The sequence below is a fragment of the Bos mutus genome, chromosome 2 (assembly GCF_027580195.1).
Source record: "Bos mutus isolate GX-2022 chromosome 2, NWIPB_WYAK_1.1, whole genome shotgun sequence".
Lineage (NCBI taxonomy): Eukaryota > Metazoa > Chordata > Mammalia > Artiodactyla > Bovidae > Bos > Bos mutus.
The window spans coordinates 108,658,113-108,674,052 of NC_091618.1; the positions used below are offsets into that span (position 1 = coordinate 108,658,113).

At 41.5% G+C, this 15,940-nt stretch overlaps 1 protein-coding gene across 8 annotated transcripts in view; it reads left to right on the forward strand.

The window, feature by feature from the left end:
* Window positions 1-15,940, forward strand: part of NOSTRIN (nitric oxide synthase trafficking) — a 65,676-nt gene that overhangs the window by 34,644 nt on the left and 15,092 nt on the right. For 4 of the 8 annotated variants that reach the window (XM_070357879.1, XM_070357886.1, XM_070357895.1 and 1 more), the window contains 4 exons: window positions 3,365-3,472; window positions 5,298-5,423; window positions 11,239-11,337; window positions 11,435-11,560. In XM_070357879.1, coding sequence (XP_070213980.1) covers window positions 3,365-3,472; window positions 5,298-5,423; window positions 11,239-11,337; window positions 11,435-11,560 — 459 coding nt within the window. The remainder of the gene's footprint in view (window positions 1-3,364; window positions 3,473-5,297; window positions 5,424-11,238; window positions 11,338-11,434; window positions 11,561-15,940) is intronic. The other 4 variants (XM_005887604.3, XM_070357912.1, XM_005887605.3 and 1 more) reach the window with 1 other exon arrangement.

Consider the following 15,940-nt stretch of genomic DNA (forward strand, 5'->3'; position numbering starts at 1 on the left):
TCTGACGTTTTCCTGTGGCTTTCTTGCATTTGTATTAGTATTTCCTGTGGCTTTCTTGTGCTTGCATTGTTAACATCAGTCTATAGCTTCACAGCAGAAATCTGCATAAAGCATGTGTCAATTTTGTGTATGAACCTAACTGAAGCTAGATGAGGACTTCCCTGGCAATTCAGTGGTTAAGACTTCGAGCTTTCACTGCAGAGGACTCGTGTTCAATCCCTGGTCAGGGAACTAAGATTCCAAATGCTGAGTGGTGAGACCAAAAATATAAATTAATAAATAAATAAAGCTAGATAATACATCTGCAAATCCATATGATCCAGACTCCTTATGACGGACACATGTACGTAGATACTGAGTGAAGAAATGTGTGTAAGGACCCACATCAGCATCTCATGTTGTAAAATTTCCACTCTCCCTCCAGAAAACTTCAGAATCTTCAACTGTCCATGCGTGGGCACCAGTATCAATTCATATATTGAATAAGAGCAAGCTTGAACACTCTTTTTATGCATAAATGAACACAAATATTATTGGGATACTAATTATCTTACACACCCCTTGTGGTGTGTGTCCCAGACTGGAAACCTCTGAAATAGTCAATATCTTCCCCTAAAGATGGGCTCCCTCTACGAAAATGCAGGCCACACACTGCAACCCAAAACATCCTTAAAAGAAGACAAGAATTGTCATCACCGAGTAACTCTATCTCACCTGAGAAACTATTAGCTGAAAAACTTAAATTCATTGTTAGCAAGATTTTACAAGGTTCTTGGTGTCAAGCTTCACAGTTTGAAATGATCATAATAACAAGGATTAAATAATGAGACAGCTTCCAAGAAGGAGGCAAAACCAAAGTAGGTTAAAAACCTAAGCTCTGGGACCCTGCTGTAGGCATTCGGGGCCCTCATTAGAAGCTATTCTTCATTGACGTCAGGGAATAACAAAGGGAAAAGCATGGGCAGCTAAGTGTTGAATTTCTGCTTCCTTCCCTCATTAGCCGATTTCCTGGGAGACAGAAGTCTGTGATCCTCCCCCTACCTTTCTCCAGCTGGTCCTGTTAACTATAGCCCTTAGCTATCATTACATCACAGACCCCTACCGCCTTCATCACTTTATCTGGTAGCTTTCTCATTTTTAGTCCCAAGGCTAAACACCTAAGGTGGCGTTCATCTTTGCCTCTCACAGAGTCCTGCCCATGATCTCCTCCTACCTGGCCTGGCCTGGTTTGGTGCTTCTTGCTTTCCTGCTCAGCAATCCTTACTCTCCCCAGAAGCTGATCTACATCTTCACTCCTCTCACTACTCAGTCTCCATCATCCACTCTCGGCAGACCATCTCACCTACAGCGTCACAGAGAACACAGCGGTCAGCATGGCCACCTGCCTACTGAAGTGCAGTGGGACAGGCCAGTTTTCCATCCTGTGTTATGACTCCCATCCCTGCCTCCTCTCAGTGACCCTTCCCTTGATTAGTCCCTTCTCTCCTGGATCTCAGACAGATTCCTCTCTAAGAGTTGCTTCCCACCAGCCTTCTCAACTTCCCTCTATCTTGGGAGAGTAGAGAGAGTCAGGGAGACACCCTCCATGACCATAGTCCTGTTCCTGTCCACATATCATCTCTTTATTTATTTATGTTTTTACTTTTGGCCTGTGCTGTGCAGCATGTGGGATCTTAGTCCCCACCCCTGCCCAGGGATTGAACCCATGCCTCCTGCATTGGAAGCTCAGAGTCTTAACCAGTGGACCACCAGGGAATCCCTCTTTCTTTTTACAATAAGATTCATTGTGCTCTGTCTCCACTTCCTCATCCTTTCACTTCTCAAAGCAACAACCAAGATTTCCCCACCAATCTGCTAGGAATGTTCTTACCTTAAATACAATGTAGTCCTTGTTGCTAAAGCTAGTGGGTGCTTTCCAGTTCTGACTTTATTTAATTTCTTAGAAGCGTTAATCAGCATTGAATTTCCCCTTTTAGAAATATTCTCAACCTCAGCAAATCTTACTCTTTTGGTTTCCCTGACAGTTTTTTCTTAAGCTCCTTTATGGACTTCACTTGTTCTGCCTGAACTGTCCATATTGCTGTGTCTGATGATATCCCTCCTGGGCCTCATCCTGTTTTATTTGGCTTGTATCTCGAGTCTGACACAGTACTCTCAATATCAAGTGCTCAATAACAACAGGTACTCGACAATATTTTCTCAAGGCTCCATCTACTATGTCTCTGCTGACGATACCCCAGTTTATATCTCCAAACCAAACAGTTTCTAAACTGAACTCTGGCACTTCAAAAAAACTCAATATCCAAAATCAAAACCATCTCTTCCCTCTACCAAAAGTATTTTTTATGCCTCTGTTTTTTATATCTTTGAATATTACCATCCACCATATCCTCCCAATTCTAAGTCCTAACCTAAATGCTCTTGAATTTATCTGCACATATTTCTCTCTACAGCCACTGCTCTCTCCCAGGCCACTGTCTTCACTACTTGGGTTACTCCAATTGACAGACTGGTGTCTTGGCTTTCAGTGTTGCGTCTCCTTATCTATTCCATATACAAGCCAGGCTCACTTTTCTGGAACTTGAATCTGAGTGTGTCATTCTCCTTTAAAAAGCCTGAAAATACACTCAGGTGACCTCAGAATAAAGAACAACTCCTCTATGTGGCTCTTTGAGTCTGACTTGATCCTGGCCTAACTCTTCAGCGCTTTCACTTGCTGTTCTTCCTCTCAAACTGTGTGCTCCAACCTCACCAAAAATATGTTTTTGATATCATGTCAAGCTATTTTGCCTAACAAATTCCTACTTTCATTTTAGGTTTATTCACACAGGGGTCACTCTGTGATACCTGACTACTTCTCTCATCCTGGGATCTATCACACAGAATAGCGATGGTCTGTGTTGGTCCCCGACTAGAAAAGGAGCCTATCTATTCCTTTATCTACTCCCAGTGTCTAGTACATGACACAGTTGTGGCGTCAAGAAATGTTGATGAATGAATGAATGGATGAGATGTTTGTTCCAAGAGAAAGAAAAGAGCAAAGAAAAAGTATTTAATCTGACAAATTTAAGAAAAGTTTCGAAAATTTTCTTGAATTAGAATATATGAGTCTCCATTCTTCTGTATCTATTTGGGGTTATTTGCTGTAAGTTTGCTGAGCAGAAACTTCTAGTCAATAACTATATAGTGCAGGATGATAAACATGAGTTGTCACCTCCAAAGTGACTCCATTCTTATTGCTAGGGCTTGGGCACACTCAACAAGAACCAGAGAACAATAGCTTGGCCAAGTATAGCGTGGTACACATTCAAGTTTTTCTCTGTAGCATTATTAGGCTAAAATTCACAAGCTCATGTCTCTGTAGATACATGGCTCATTACACTTGATGTGCAAAACCAACCATGTCCTGAGTAGACCATACATCAGAGCTGAGGGACAGTTGAATGGCCAGCATGTGAACTGGAATAATGAAGTGAGTGGTGTTAACATTCAGCATTTTGGATGAATGTTCATTACTGAAATGTTAGTCAAAATGTCCTTAAACATAAAGAGGGGCGTTCTTAAAAACATTTATCTCTATCCTTGAAACTCTTAAACTGCTTAAACCAGAGGGATCCTTGGTGCTCCTGAACTGTGATTTGGGGACCATTTGCATCAGAATCATCTGAGGAGGCAATGAAAATTCAGATTTCCCAATCCTGCTACAGAACTACCGAATCAATATTGCTACTTGTGGGACCCTGAAAATTTCCAAGAATGTCTGGTCCTTCCTAGGCATATTAAAGTCTAAGAATCCTTCATATAATGCAACTTCTTCCTTTCCCAAAGATGTGAGATTTTGAGAATTCAGTTCAAGCTATCCTGGTCCAGAGGGTTTTGTATTACTTTGATTTTCACCATCAGAATGGCCAGTTTGGGTGATTGACCAGGGGGCTCTTTGTCAAGGTGCAGATCACTGGGAATCAGGATCCCTGATGGGAAACGAGATTTCCCATTCGACAAATGTAGGAAAGCATTTGTCAAGCTGTCCGTAACTTACAGTGAACAATGGCATGTATCAGGCTCTTCGAAAAGAGTTGGACACACCTGAGTGACTGAACAACCACAGGCTCTTCACTAGTAATAGTAATGCTCACTTGTCTTTGAGTGCTATGCTATTGATAAATTTTGAGCAGTGTGCCTTGTCCCTTACCTGCATCACCTGCTGGACTCCTTGAGACAACACAGTGGGGATTCCCCTGTGGTGGTTCAGCAGATAAGACTCCATGCTTCCAATGCAGAGGGAGCAGGTTCAATCCCTGGTTGGGAAACTAAGATTTTTCCATGCCATGCAGTGTGGCCAAAAGAAAAAAAAAAAAAACAGAAAACAAACAATACAATGAAGTGGGAGCATCGCTATGCCCATCACAAAGATGAGAAAACTGTGTCTTATGAAGTTTAAGTAACTCACTGGCAGTTAGAACCAGGACTCTAATCCTGAAGTTTGATTCCAGAGTTATACTGCAGAGTTTACATAGTGAAAGTGAAGTGACAGAATGTTCCAGACCTAATGCTAGTTCTACAAATTCTCTAATTGTACAAATCTCTACCTGTGCCAGTAAGAAATGCCAAGGACTAAAGAATTTACTAAATAAGAGTACAGGAATCACCAGTAGATTACAGTCTGGAGTTGCAACTTCCTGATCTGAACTTGCTTCTCCTCACCTGTCATTTGGCCTCATCCCTCATCTGATGCGGAGAAGGCAATGGCACCCCACTCCAGTACTCTTGCCTGGAAAATCCCATGGACGGAGGAGCCTGGTAGGCTGCAGTCCATGGGGTCACTAAGAGTCGGACATGACTGAGTGACTTCACTTTCACTTTTCACTTTCATGCATTGGAGAAGGAAATGGCAACCCACTCCAGTGTTCTTGCCTGGAGAATCCCAAGGACGGGGGAGTCTGGTGGGCTGCCATCTCTGGGGTCGCACAGAGTTGGACACGACTGAAGCGACTTAGTAGCAGCAGCAGCAGCAGGTCATCTGATGAAAGCAGACATATCACATCATATTTAAGGACCTCGGTTTCCTCATAGAAAAATTGAAGGATTCCTATTGAAAGGGCCTGAGGCTTCCTTTCAGTTCTGACATCCCTGTTTTCTGAGAAAGATGTTTGATTTCGTCATCTATTGTTACTGTTTGTGACTTTATCTGGGAGATGAGAAACTCATCATGGGGATGCATGTAATTCTTTCTCTGGAATTACCAAAGGCTTTCATAAATGTGTTCCTGAATATGTGACGCTGATGTTTTACTTTAGCTCCTCAATAAACTGAAAAAATCAACTGAGAAGTTATCAAAAGAAGATGAAAATTACTACCAAAAAAACGTGGCAAGCTGTTCTACCAGACTGAAATGGGAGAACACACTGGAAAATTGCTTCCAGGTAAGTTATGCATTCGTGGTTTTTTGTTTTTCTTTTTCCAAGGAGGCTTTGTGTGGGAAAGAAATCACTGCTCCTAGGCACCCTTCAAGGGCTATGAGAAAAACATTTAACCTCTCAGTCTCCATCCATCTCACCCTCCTCTCTACCTCACACCAGTGGGGGATAATTGTGGTTCTTACTGTATGGCTGCCAGGATGTAGTGCACACGTCCTGGTGTAGTCACAGCTAGCTGGCCTTCAAGGTGTGTTAGATGTAGCTGTCACTAACTACCCTTACCAGAGGCTCTTACTAGGTCTCTCCTTCCTTTTTCTTAGTGTCTTTTTCTCCTTTTAGGGTCTTCCTCCACCTTCTCTTCCCACCACACCCCACTTTCAGCAGTCCCTACTTTTACGTTGGAACATCATGGACATTATCTTCTTCACATATAAAGTCTTCCCAATGGTGACAAGATGTACATTTACTTATATTTCAAAAACCTCCGTTCAGCTCAGCTTTAAAAATATTTAAGACCCTAGGTTTTTGGGTTTTTTTTAAGAACCCAAATCACATGGAGAATCTACTAGAAGCCAGAATCTCCATAAAGAAAAGAAAGGTTTCCTTTCATCTTTTTGTTTCCTGGTTTGTTGCCACCACCATGCTGGAGAACACTGGAACTTTACTCCCTCTTCCTTTGAGTTCACACAGTTCCTCTTATCCCACATGAGTTCTATTAGGTTCTAAACTTCTCCTCTGGCTTTGAGCTATCCTCTGCCCCCTGAATGCCAAACCAAGCCCCACTAGACCCACTTGAGATGTTCCTGTTGAGTCATCCTTGCCTCACCTTAACCAATAAGGATTCCCTTCCTTACTATTTCCTTGGCTTGTACATACTGAGTCTATACCAACAGGTCATTGATTCACATATTACACTGTGTATTCTTATTCTCTGTTCTTTACAAATGACAGGAGTAACATGTGATATTCATGAAGGCATATAACGAAAGTTGGCTGAACTCAATTAAAAGAGAATTTATTAGAAGTGTGAGAGATAGAAATGGGTCCACCAGGGTTGTTCCATTTCGTTATTTTCCTCCATTTGCCAGCTGTTCTTCCTCTGTCCGGTCTGACTCTCCAGACTGGATTCACAGATTCTTTCAGAGGACATTCACTGAGCTGTGCTCAAGGCAGTTTACTAGATACTGTGAAAAATTTCAAGTGCAAATATTAAGAAATGAAACCAATTCCACAAATCATATGTCAAAATGAGTCATCACTTCATAATTATATGTTCAAGCCATACTTCCTACCTTCCAAGAAGAAACAATTCAGTTGGCAGAAATAACCTGTAATATATTTTGAAAAATAATAGCCACTCAAGGATCTCAGAGTGGTCCAGTGGTTAGGACTCTGTGTTCTCAATGATGTGGGCCTGGCTTCAGTCCCTGGTCAGGAACTAAAATCCTGCAAACTGTGCAAAATAAAATAATGTATGAGGCCAAAATAAAACAGTAATAGCCACTCTATCAAAAATGACTACAAATCAAATGCTTGATACTGGTAATATTTACTCGAGGAATTATTTTAGAAAACCATTTGCAATAAGTGCAAAGAATCTTAAAAATGTTCACATTCTCAACCAGTGTTCCTCATGTGAGCCACAGAACACAGAAAATAACGTGAGTGGCTGTTTTCTCAGTTCCCCGAGGATGATGGTAACTAATACCACTTTAGATGCAATGGAGAGATGGTAACTCAGTGCAGACAACAGATGCCTTAGGACATTAGGGCTTAATTCTCTCTTAGAACCTTGGTTGAAAAACCTAATTTCCTTTCCAGAAATCCATCTTAAGGAAATAAATGAAAAACAAAACACATATTTCCGTTCGAATACATTAGAAATAAAAAGGAAGAAACAATGCAAGTGGCCAATGTTAAGAAGATGGCTAAATAAATCAATACATTCTATACAAGGGATTATTAATTAAAACAGTGTTTTGGAAACGCATAGCATTGGAAACTGCTTATGAACAATGTTAAGTGAAAAAACCGTATACCAATTTGAATAATTTCGTTGATAACTAGAAATATAAAATCACACATACATATATACCTCAACAGACCAAAATACATCAAAATGTTAACAGGGGTCCTGTCTGGGTGGAAGAATTAGAAATGGTTTTAAAATGTATTTTCTGAAAGCCCGTTATGGCCCCAGAACAACGTCTAGCGTGCTTGTTAAAATTTAGGTTCCTGGGCTTCTCTGGTAGTCCAGTGGTCAAGATTCCACATTTCCATTGCAGGCGGCCTCAGGTTCGATCCCTGGTGGGGAAACTAAGATTCTACATGCTGTGCAGGGCAGTCAAAATAAATAAATAAAATTGAGGATAAACTGACTCTTAAGCCCTGAGTTGGGAATGAGAAGTTTTAGGCTAAAAAAACAACTTAAAATGCAGATTTCTGAGTGCCTGCCTACATGGGATGAGTCACAACTCTGAATGATTTTAGGAAGGGGTCTTGGTGATTGCTATGCATAGTAAAGTTTAAGAGTTTCTGCTCAAGAAAAAGCAAGATATTTCTTTGATCAGTTTCATGAAAACAATTTAGATGAAAATGAAGTCCCTCCAAGCTCCCTGGGTAGTTCTAACCGGAAGGCCAGAACAGCAGGAAATGAAAGGAATGAATGAAGAGTGTGAATTATCATGAAGCCTGGGCCCAGACAACCTCTCCATCTGCTCTTTCTTGATAACTCCTTGATCGAACTTTCCTTTCATGTGCTGTTGTGAAAACACATGAGGAAAATTTGAGGTTCTCCAGAGTCTCTTGCTTCTCTGCACTCTATTTTATACAAAAAGAACAAAATAATAGAAAGCAATAATTCATTAAACAAGATATGGATTTCCCCTTTGCACAGTGGAATTTATCTCAGCCTCTTTTCATGAGCAAACATAGATCATCTTAACGATTTCCCTGAAATGTAATTAAAATCTGTTAAATATTACCATTGCCAGCAAGGGACAGGATTATTCTAGTCTCAGACTGATGCTAGTGGCTCAGCATTTGTCACAGTAAAGAAATAACCACCCACCAGGGATTCAATGTATTTCCCAAACCTGGCTTTTGTTTTCCATCCTGTCCTTTGTTTGTAGTGCTGAACTATAACAGCTGATTTCCGGATCTTTTTCTATAATGTAAAGACTCTTTCTTTCTGAAGCCGGTCTCACTTGCGGTCCAAGACATTGAGCAGAGTTTATTTTACATATTTGTTAGAGGAGGCATATAGTTTGTACCCTGTGAAGAAGCATTTACATTTACTAGGCTACTCTTCAGAGAATGCAATGGCACCCCACTCCAGTACTCTTGCCTGGAAAATCCCATGGACAGAGGAGCCTGGTAGGCTGCAGTCCATTGGGTCGCTGGGAGTCGGACACGACTGAGCAACTTCACTTTCACTTTTCACTTAGATGCATTGAAGGAAATGGCAACCCACTCCAGTGTTCTTGCTGGAGAATCCCAGGGACAGTGGAGCCTGGTGGGCTGCCATCTCTGGGGTCGCACAGAGTTGGACATGACTAAAGCGACTTAGCAGCAGCAGCAGGCTACTCTTCTGGGTCTTTAATCCTGTATCTGGGAGACAGAGGGCACATTCAAATGGCTGGTACTTGAGATTTTGGAGAAAGACTCAGGAGACCAACAGCAGAAACAAAAGGTATTTCATTCCCATTGACTTACAAAAATTGTGCGGATTCTGACTAGACAAGGAAGATGGCCTTGGGGAGCAGCACTCCAGGCTTCCCAATTCAAAAGTCAAGACACTTGGCACAGGATCAAAGTTTGCATGTGGTTGACATAGATGTTCACAGTTACTGCAGCCTTTTACCACTTGCATTTAATAGTAGCATTAAAATGACTGTATACTAGTAAAGTGTGGTGTGTCCAGACAGCAGAACATTATTCATCCTTAAAAGGAAGGAAATTCTGACCCAGGCTACAACAAGGATGAAAATCTTGAAGATTTTATGCTAAGTGAAATAAACCAGACACAAAAGGACAAATATTGTATGATTCCTCTTAGATGAGACACTTAGGATAGTTTCAGATTCACAGAAGACCGCAAGTGGAATTGTGGCTGCTGGGATGATGAGGGGAAGGAGAATGGGGAGTTATTGTTTAATGGGCACAGAGTTGCAGTTTTGCAAGATGAAAAAAATTCTGGATATGGATAGTGGTAGTGGTTGCACAATGATTTGAATGGACTTAATGACACTGAACTGAACACTTGAAAGTGGTGAAAATGGTAAGCTTTATGCAACAATTACACAAAATTTTTTTTTAAATTTAATGACTATATATCATAGGTGAAATAACAACAGGATATGAATGCAGCCTACATACAGGGATATAAAGGAACACTGTACTGGACAGGCCAGTGGCTCCTGCAGGTGTGCTGAGAAGCAGGATGAGAGAAGCCAGTGGCTGCTGTGATGTCCCTGCATCCCCACTCCACCTAAGGCCTTGAATACAGCCCACCCCTCTTACTTCTTTGGTAATGTTAGCCACTGATTTGCCCAGGACAGCGTTCTTCCTCATGAAGGACTCTTGCTGAGTGCTCTTTACTATGGGAAGGGGTGAGGTAGAATGGCAGGTATGAGATGAACCGCCCAGCCTCTGGATAACAAGGGAAAGCCCAGGCCTTGTCCTTACAGAAACAGAATGAGACGTTATGTCTCGGATACCTGCCACCTCTGTCAAACCCACAGTTTATGGGCACATACCCAGCAGCCTCCTGCAGTCCCCAACATAGCCTAGGAATCCCCAGGGTATATTCCACTTGACCCAGCCTTCTCTGAACTTCTCTATTTCCTCAAAATAAGCAGTCTGCAGCTTGGCTCCCAGTGAGTGACAAGAGCCTGATAAATAATTTTTCTAAAATGTTAATGGCTGACAAGCCAAATGTGACCTCCCTAATTTCATTTATTCTTCCTAGTTAAAAAAACAAACCAACTAAAACCCCAAGAGTGGAATTTTTTCATCCCCCACAAAATGAGAAGGCTGTATCCCTACCTTCAAAGAGTAGTCTCTGAACCCCCAGGCCAGGAAAATGACTTGGTCAGACTTTAAGGTTCTGCTCTCATCACATAAGCTTCCTTAAGAAGAGAATTTGCATCTCATCATCATTGTCCCTGCAAAGACTAACAGAATGCCTTGTATGCGCTGCAAACAATTCTAGAAATATTTAGTGTCTGACTGCATTTCCTAAATACAGAAGGGCTTTTACTGGGCTTCATTCTTTTTCTGGAACGCACAAATGATTTCAAATGATTCCTTTCTCCCCCTTCTTTGTGAACATCAGGTAACCTATGGCATCCACCTGTGTGCCTTTTGGCCTAGAAAAGATGGTGAAAGTATGAGAGTGAAATCAATCCTGCATGCGTGCGTGCGCAGTCATGTCCAGCTCTTTGCAACCCTGTGGACTGTAGCCCACCAGGCTCCTCTGTCCATGGGATTCTCCAGGCAAGAATACTGGAGTGAGTTGCCATGCCCTCCTCCAGGGGATCTTCCCGACCCAGGAATCAAACCCACATCTCCTGCATCTCTTGCATTGCCATGGATTCTTTACCCCTGAGCCACCAGGGAAGCTGAAATTAATCCTAGTGGAGGATAGACAGACACCAAATCCATTCCCATCCTGGGAACCTACCCCCTCTGCAGTTTGGATCAAGAGGCACAAACAGGACGGCTCATTCAGACTTTCTTCAGTGTGTTAGTGCTTGGTGGGCGCCTTTAGTTTTGTAAAAATAACAGTGGGCTGATGTAATTTCATTTTTTATCCTTTCAGAGCATCCTGGAGCTGGAGAAGGAAAGAATTCAACTCTTATGTAATAACTTAAACCAGTACTCCCAACATATTTCTGTTTTTGGCCAAACCTTGACCACAGTGAGTAGTAGAGAATTTGCCATCTCTGGTGTGCGTGGTAAGAACTGGCAGGAAACATGTCTTCTGCAACCTTGTTCTGCTTTCCTTGGCCTTGCAGTGCCACACACAGATTCACTGTGCCATCAGCAAGATAGACATCGAAAAAGATATCCAGGCTCTCATGGAAGAAACCACAGTCTCATCTACAGAAAATAAATCTGAGTTCCTATTAACTGACTACTTTGTAAGTATGGATGGAAGGAGGCTTCATTTGTGGGGAACCTTAGTCTCATACTGAGGGATTCATTTTTTAAAAAATTGAGAGCAATTGTAAAAGAAACATTGTTTTGTAAATTAAAATATTGACTTTTTATAGTCTGCATAAGTTTAAAAACTGTGGTTTACAGATGGAGTGATGAAAATATGTCTTCAGTATTCTCTGCCAGGGAAGAAAGTCAAAGAGGATCTTAGACTGAATCTTTTCATTTTTGAAGCAAATATTTAATTTTTTTTAATTAAAAAAATTAATTTTCATTGGAGCATAATTGATCAGCAATGTTGTGTTGGTTTCAAGTGTACAGCAAAGTGACTTAGTCATACAAATACATGTATCTATTCTTTTTCAAATTCTTTTCCCATTTAGGTTATTACAGAGTATTGATCAGAGCTCCCTGTGAAAGACAAAGTAAATTAGCAATAGCAATGTCTGTTCAAAGCAGAAACAAAGATAGAGATGAAAGTGGGAAGGGAGATTTGATTATATGGGGAAAGTACTTTTTTCCTTCCAAACAGTGTAAGTGATCCCTGAGATGAGGCAATGTACAATAAAATACATCTATTACTTTCTTGTGAAAATACCTCTGTAAGCTAACCTGTCAATAAAATAAGGGTCATTCTCCTTGAAAATTTGACTAAGGTCCTATTGAAACATAATGAAGCAGCCACAATGGTTTATCTTTAATTGACGTGCCCATGGGAAATTTTGGTTTCTATGTCATTTGAGTGCACCAGAACTAATGACTATGTATGTTGTCTAAGAGAATGGACTGATTCTCCAACTGGGAGAATAAGATTGTCCTAACACCCTTAATATTCTTGATGCTTTTCAATTGTGCTAGAGAAGGCTCTTGAGTCCCTTGGACTACAAAGAGATCAAACCAGTCAATCCTAAAGGAAATCAACCCTGAATATTCATTGGAAAGACTGAGCTGAAGCTGAAGCTCCAATACTTTGACCATCTGATGTGAAGAGCCAACTCATTGGAAAAGACCCTGAATCTTTCCCTGCTGGGAAAGATTGAGGGCAGGAGGAGAGGAGGGGGAGAATGAGATGGTTGGATAGCATCACCGATTCAAAGGACATGAACTTGGGCAAACACCGGGAGATAATGAGGGACAGGGAGGCCTGGTGTCCTGCAGTTCTTGAGACAGAAAAAAGTCAGACACGACTTAGTGACTGAACAACAGCAACAATATTCTTAAAGCAAAACACCTCCAAAATCTAACTTGGTAGTCATTAGCAGTAAGTATAGACTGGGTTTTATCGAGTGCTGCAAAATTCACATGGACTAGGGTAAGACAGTGAAGAGGAACTAAAAAGCCTCTTGATGAAAGTGAAAGAGGAGAGTGAAAAAGTTGGATTAAAGCTCAACATTCAGAAAATTAAGATCATGGCATCTGGTCCCATCACTTCATGGCAAATAGATGGAAAAAGAGTAGAAACAGTGTCAGACTTTATTTCTTTGGGCACCAAAATCACTGCTGATGGTGACTGCAGCCATGAAATTAAAAGACGCTTACTCCTTGGAAGGAAAGTTATGACCAACCTAGATAGCATATTCAAAAGCAGAGACATTAGTTTGCCAACAAAGGTCTGTCTAGTCAAGGCTATGGTTTTTCCAGTGGTCATGTATGGATGTGAAAGTTGGACTGTGAAGAAAGCTGAGTGCTGAAGAATTGATGCTTTTGAACTGTGGTGTGGGAGAAGATCCTTGAGAGTCCCTTGAACTGCAAGGAGATCCAACCAGTTCATTCTAAAGGAGATCAGTCCTGGGTCTTCTTTGGAAGGACTGATGTTGAAGCTGAAACTCCAATACTTTGGCCACCTCATGCGAAGAGTTGACTCATTGGAAAAGACTCTGATGCTGGGAGGGATTGGGGGCAGGAGGAAAAGGGGACGACAGAGGATGAGATGGCTGGATGGCATCACCAACTCGATGGATATGAGTTTGGGTGAACTCTGGGAGTTGGTGATGGACAGGGAGGCCTGGCGTGCTGCGATTCATGGGGTCGCAAAGAGTCGGATAGGACTGAGCAACTGAACTGAACTGAGGGTAACACAGGAAAACAATCTGAGTGTAAATATTGAACGGCTGGTGATTAGTGTGAAAAATATTTGTAAGTTTACTGTAAAGGCCATGTTCAAAAGATTGTATCAATGGTTTAAATGCCACCTCTGGTATTGATTTTCTTTCTGACAAATTTTTGGAAAAGAAGAACAAATTTAACAAAGTTAATGATGGCAGTCTACTCTATCTCAAGTTGACCCAGTAGTAATCTATCCCTGGAAATATATTCACAAACAGTAGACATCCCCAAAGAAACCAAATGAAGTCTTGGACTAACATGGAATTCAGATTATAATGTGCATTCCTCCAGCAAGAAAGGGCTGACGGTTGGACTGAGGCATCCTTGCACTTGGTAAATTCAGAGCCCACCTGCGGAGGTAACATCGGCTTGGGCCTCAGCCTCGGGCAGCTGTGTGATGGAGTGGACTGGTGGAGAATGGGGAGCCACAGGAGTTGGCTTTCAGGAGTAATTACTTACTAGCTATTTAGTCTTGGGCCTTCATTTATTTCTGAGTATCACAGGTAAAATGGGGAAAATAAAGCCAATTTAATAAAGTTGTTATAAGAATCACATGAATGAAAGGTACAAAAAAAAATTATATAGTACACAGCATATTGATATTTCTTCCAGCAATCTTGATTCCAGTTTGTGCTTCCTCCAGCCCAGCGTTTCTCGTGATGTACTCTACATATAAGTTAAATAAGCAGGGTGACCATATACAGCCTTCACGTACTCCTTTTGCTATTTGGAACCAGTCTGTTGTTCCATGTCCAGTTCTAACTGTTGCTTCCTGACTTGCATACGGGTTTCTCAAAATGCAGATCAGGTGGTCTGGTATTCCCATCTCTTGAAGAATTTTCCACAGTTTATTGTGATCCACACAGTCAAAGACTTTGGCATAGTTAATAAAGCAGAAATAGATGTTTTTCTGGAACTCTCTTGCTTTTTCGATGACCCAGCGGATGTTGGCAATGTGATCTTTGGTTCCTCTGCCTTTTCTAAAACCAGCTTGAACATCTGCAAGTTCACAGTTAAGGTATTGCTGAAGCCTGTCTTGGAGAATTTTGGCCATTACTTTACTAGCGTGTGAGATGAGTGCAATTGTGCGGTAGTATGAGCATTCTTTGGCATTGCCTTTCTTTGGGATTGGAATGAAAACTGACCTTTTCCAGTCCTGTGGCCACTGCTGAGTTTTCCAAATTTGCTGGCATATTGAGTGCAGCACTTTCACAGCATCGTATTATAGGATTTGAAATAGCTCAACTGGAATTCCATCACCTCCACTAGCTTTGTTCATAATGATGTTTCCTAAGGCCCACATGACTTCACATTCCAGGATGTCCAGGATATCAATAACCTCAGATAAGCAGATGACACCACCCTTATGGCAGAAAGTGAAGAAGAACTAAAGAGCCTCTTGATGAAAGTGAAAGAGGAGAGTGAAAAAGTTGGCTTAGAGCTCAACATTCAAAAAACTAAGATCATGGCATCTGGTCCCATCACTTCATGGCAAATAGATAGGGAAACAGTGGAAACAGTGGCTGACTATTTTTCTGGGCTCCAAAATCACTGCAGATGGTGATTGTAGCCATGAAATTAAAAGATGCTTACTCCTTGGAAGGAAAGTTATGACCAACCTAGATAGCATATTAAAAAGCAGAGACATTACTTTGTCAACAAAGGTCCATCTATTCAAGGCTATGGTTTTTCCAGTGGTATGTATGGATGTGAGAGTTGGACTATAAAGAAAGCTGAACACAGAAGAATTGATGTTTTTGAACTGTAGTGTTGGAGAAGATTCTTGAGAGTCCCTTGGACTGCAAGGACATCCAACCAGTCCATCCTAAAGGAAATCCTGGGTGTTCATTGGAAGGACTGATGCTGAAGCTGAAATTCCAATACTTAGGCCACCTGATGAGAAGAGCTGACTCATTTGAAAAGACCCTGATGTTGGGCAAGATGGAGGGCAGGAGGAGACGGGGACAACAGAGGATGAGATGGTTGGATGGCATCACCGACACAGTGGACATGGGTTTGGGTGGACTCCGGGAGTTGGTGATGGACAGGGAGGCCTGGCGTTCTGCGGTTCATGGGGTTGAAAATAGTTGGACATGACTGAGTGACTGAACTGAACTGAACACAGCATATAGATTAAATACTTTAATCTCATTATATTTTTATAAAGGCTCTTACAGTATTCTCTTTGCTCTAAATTGTCATGCTTCCCTTTCTTCAGGACAATCTTTCTAAAGCTAATCTCTCCACCAATATTCAGG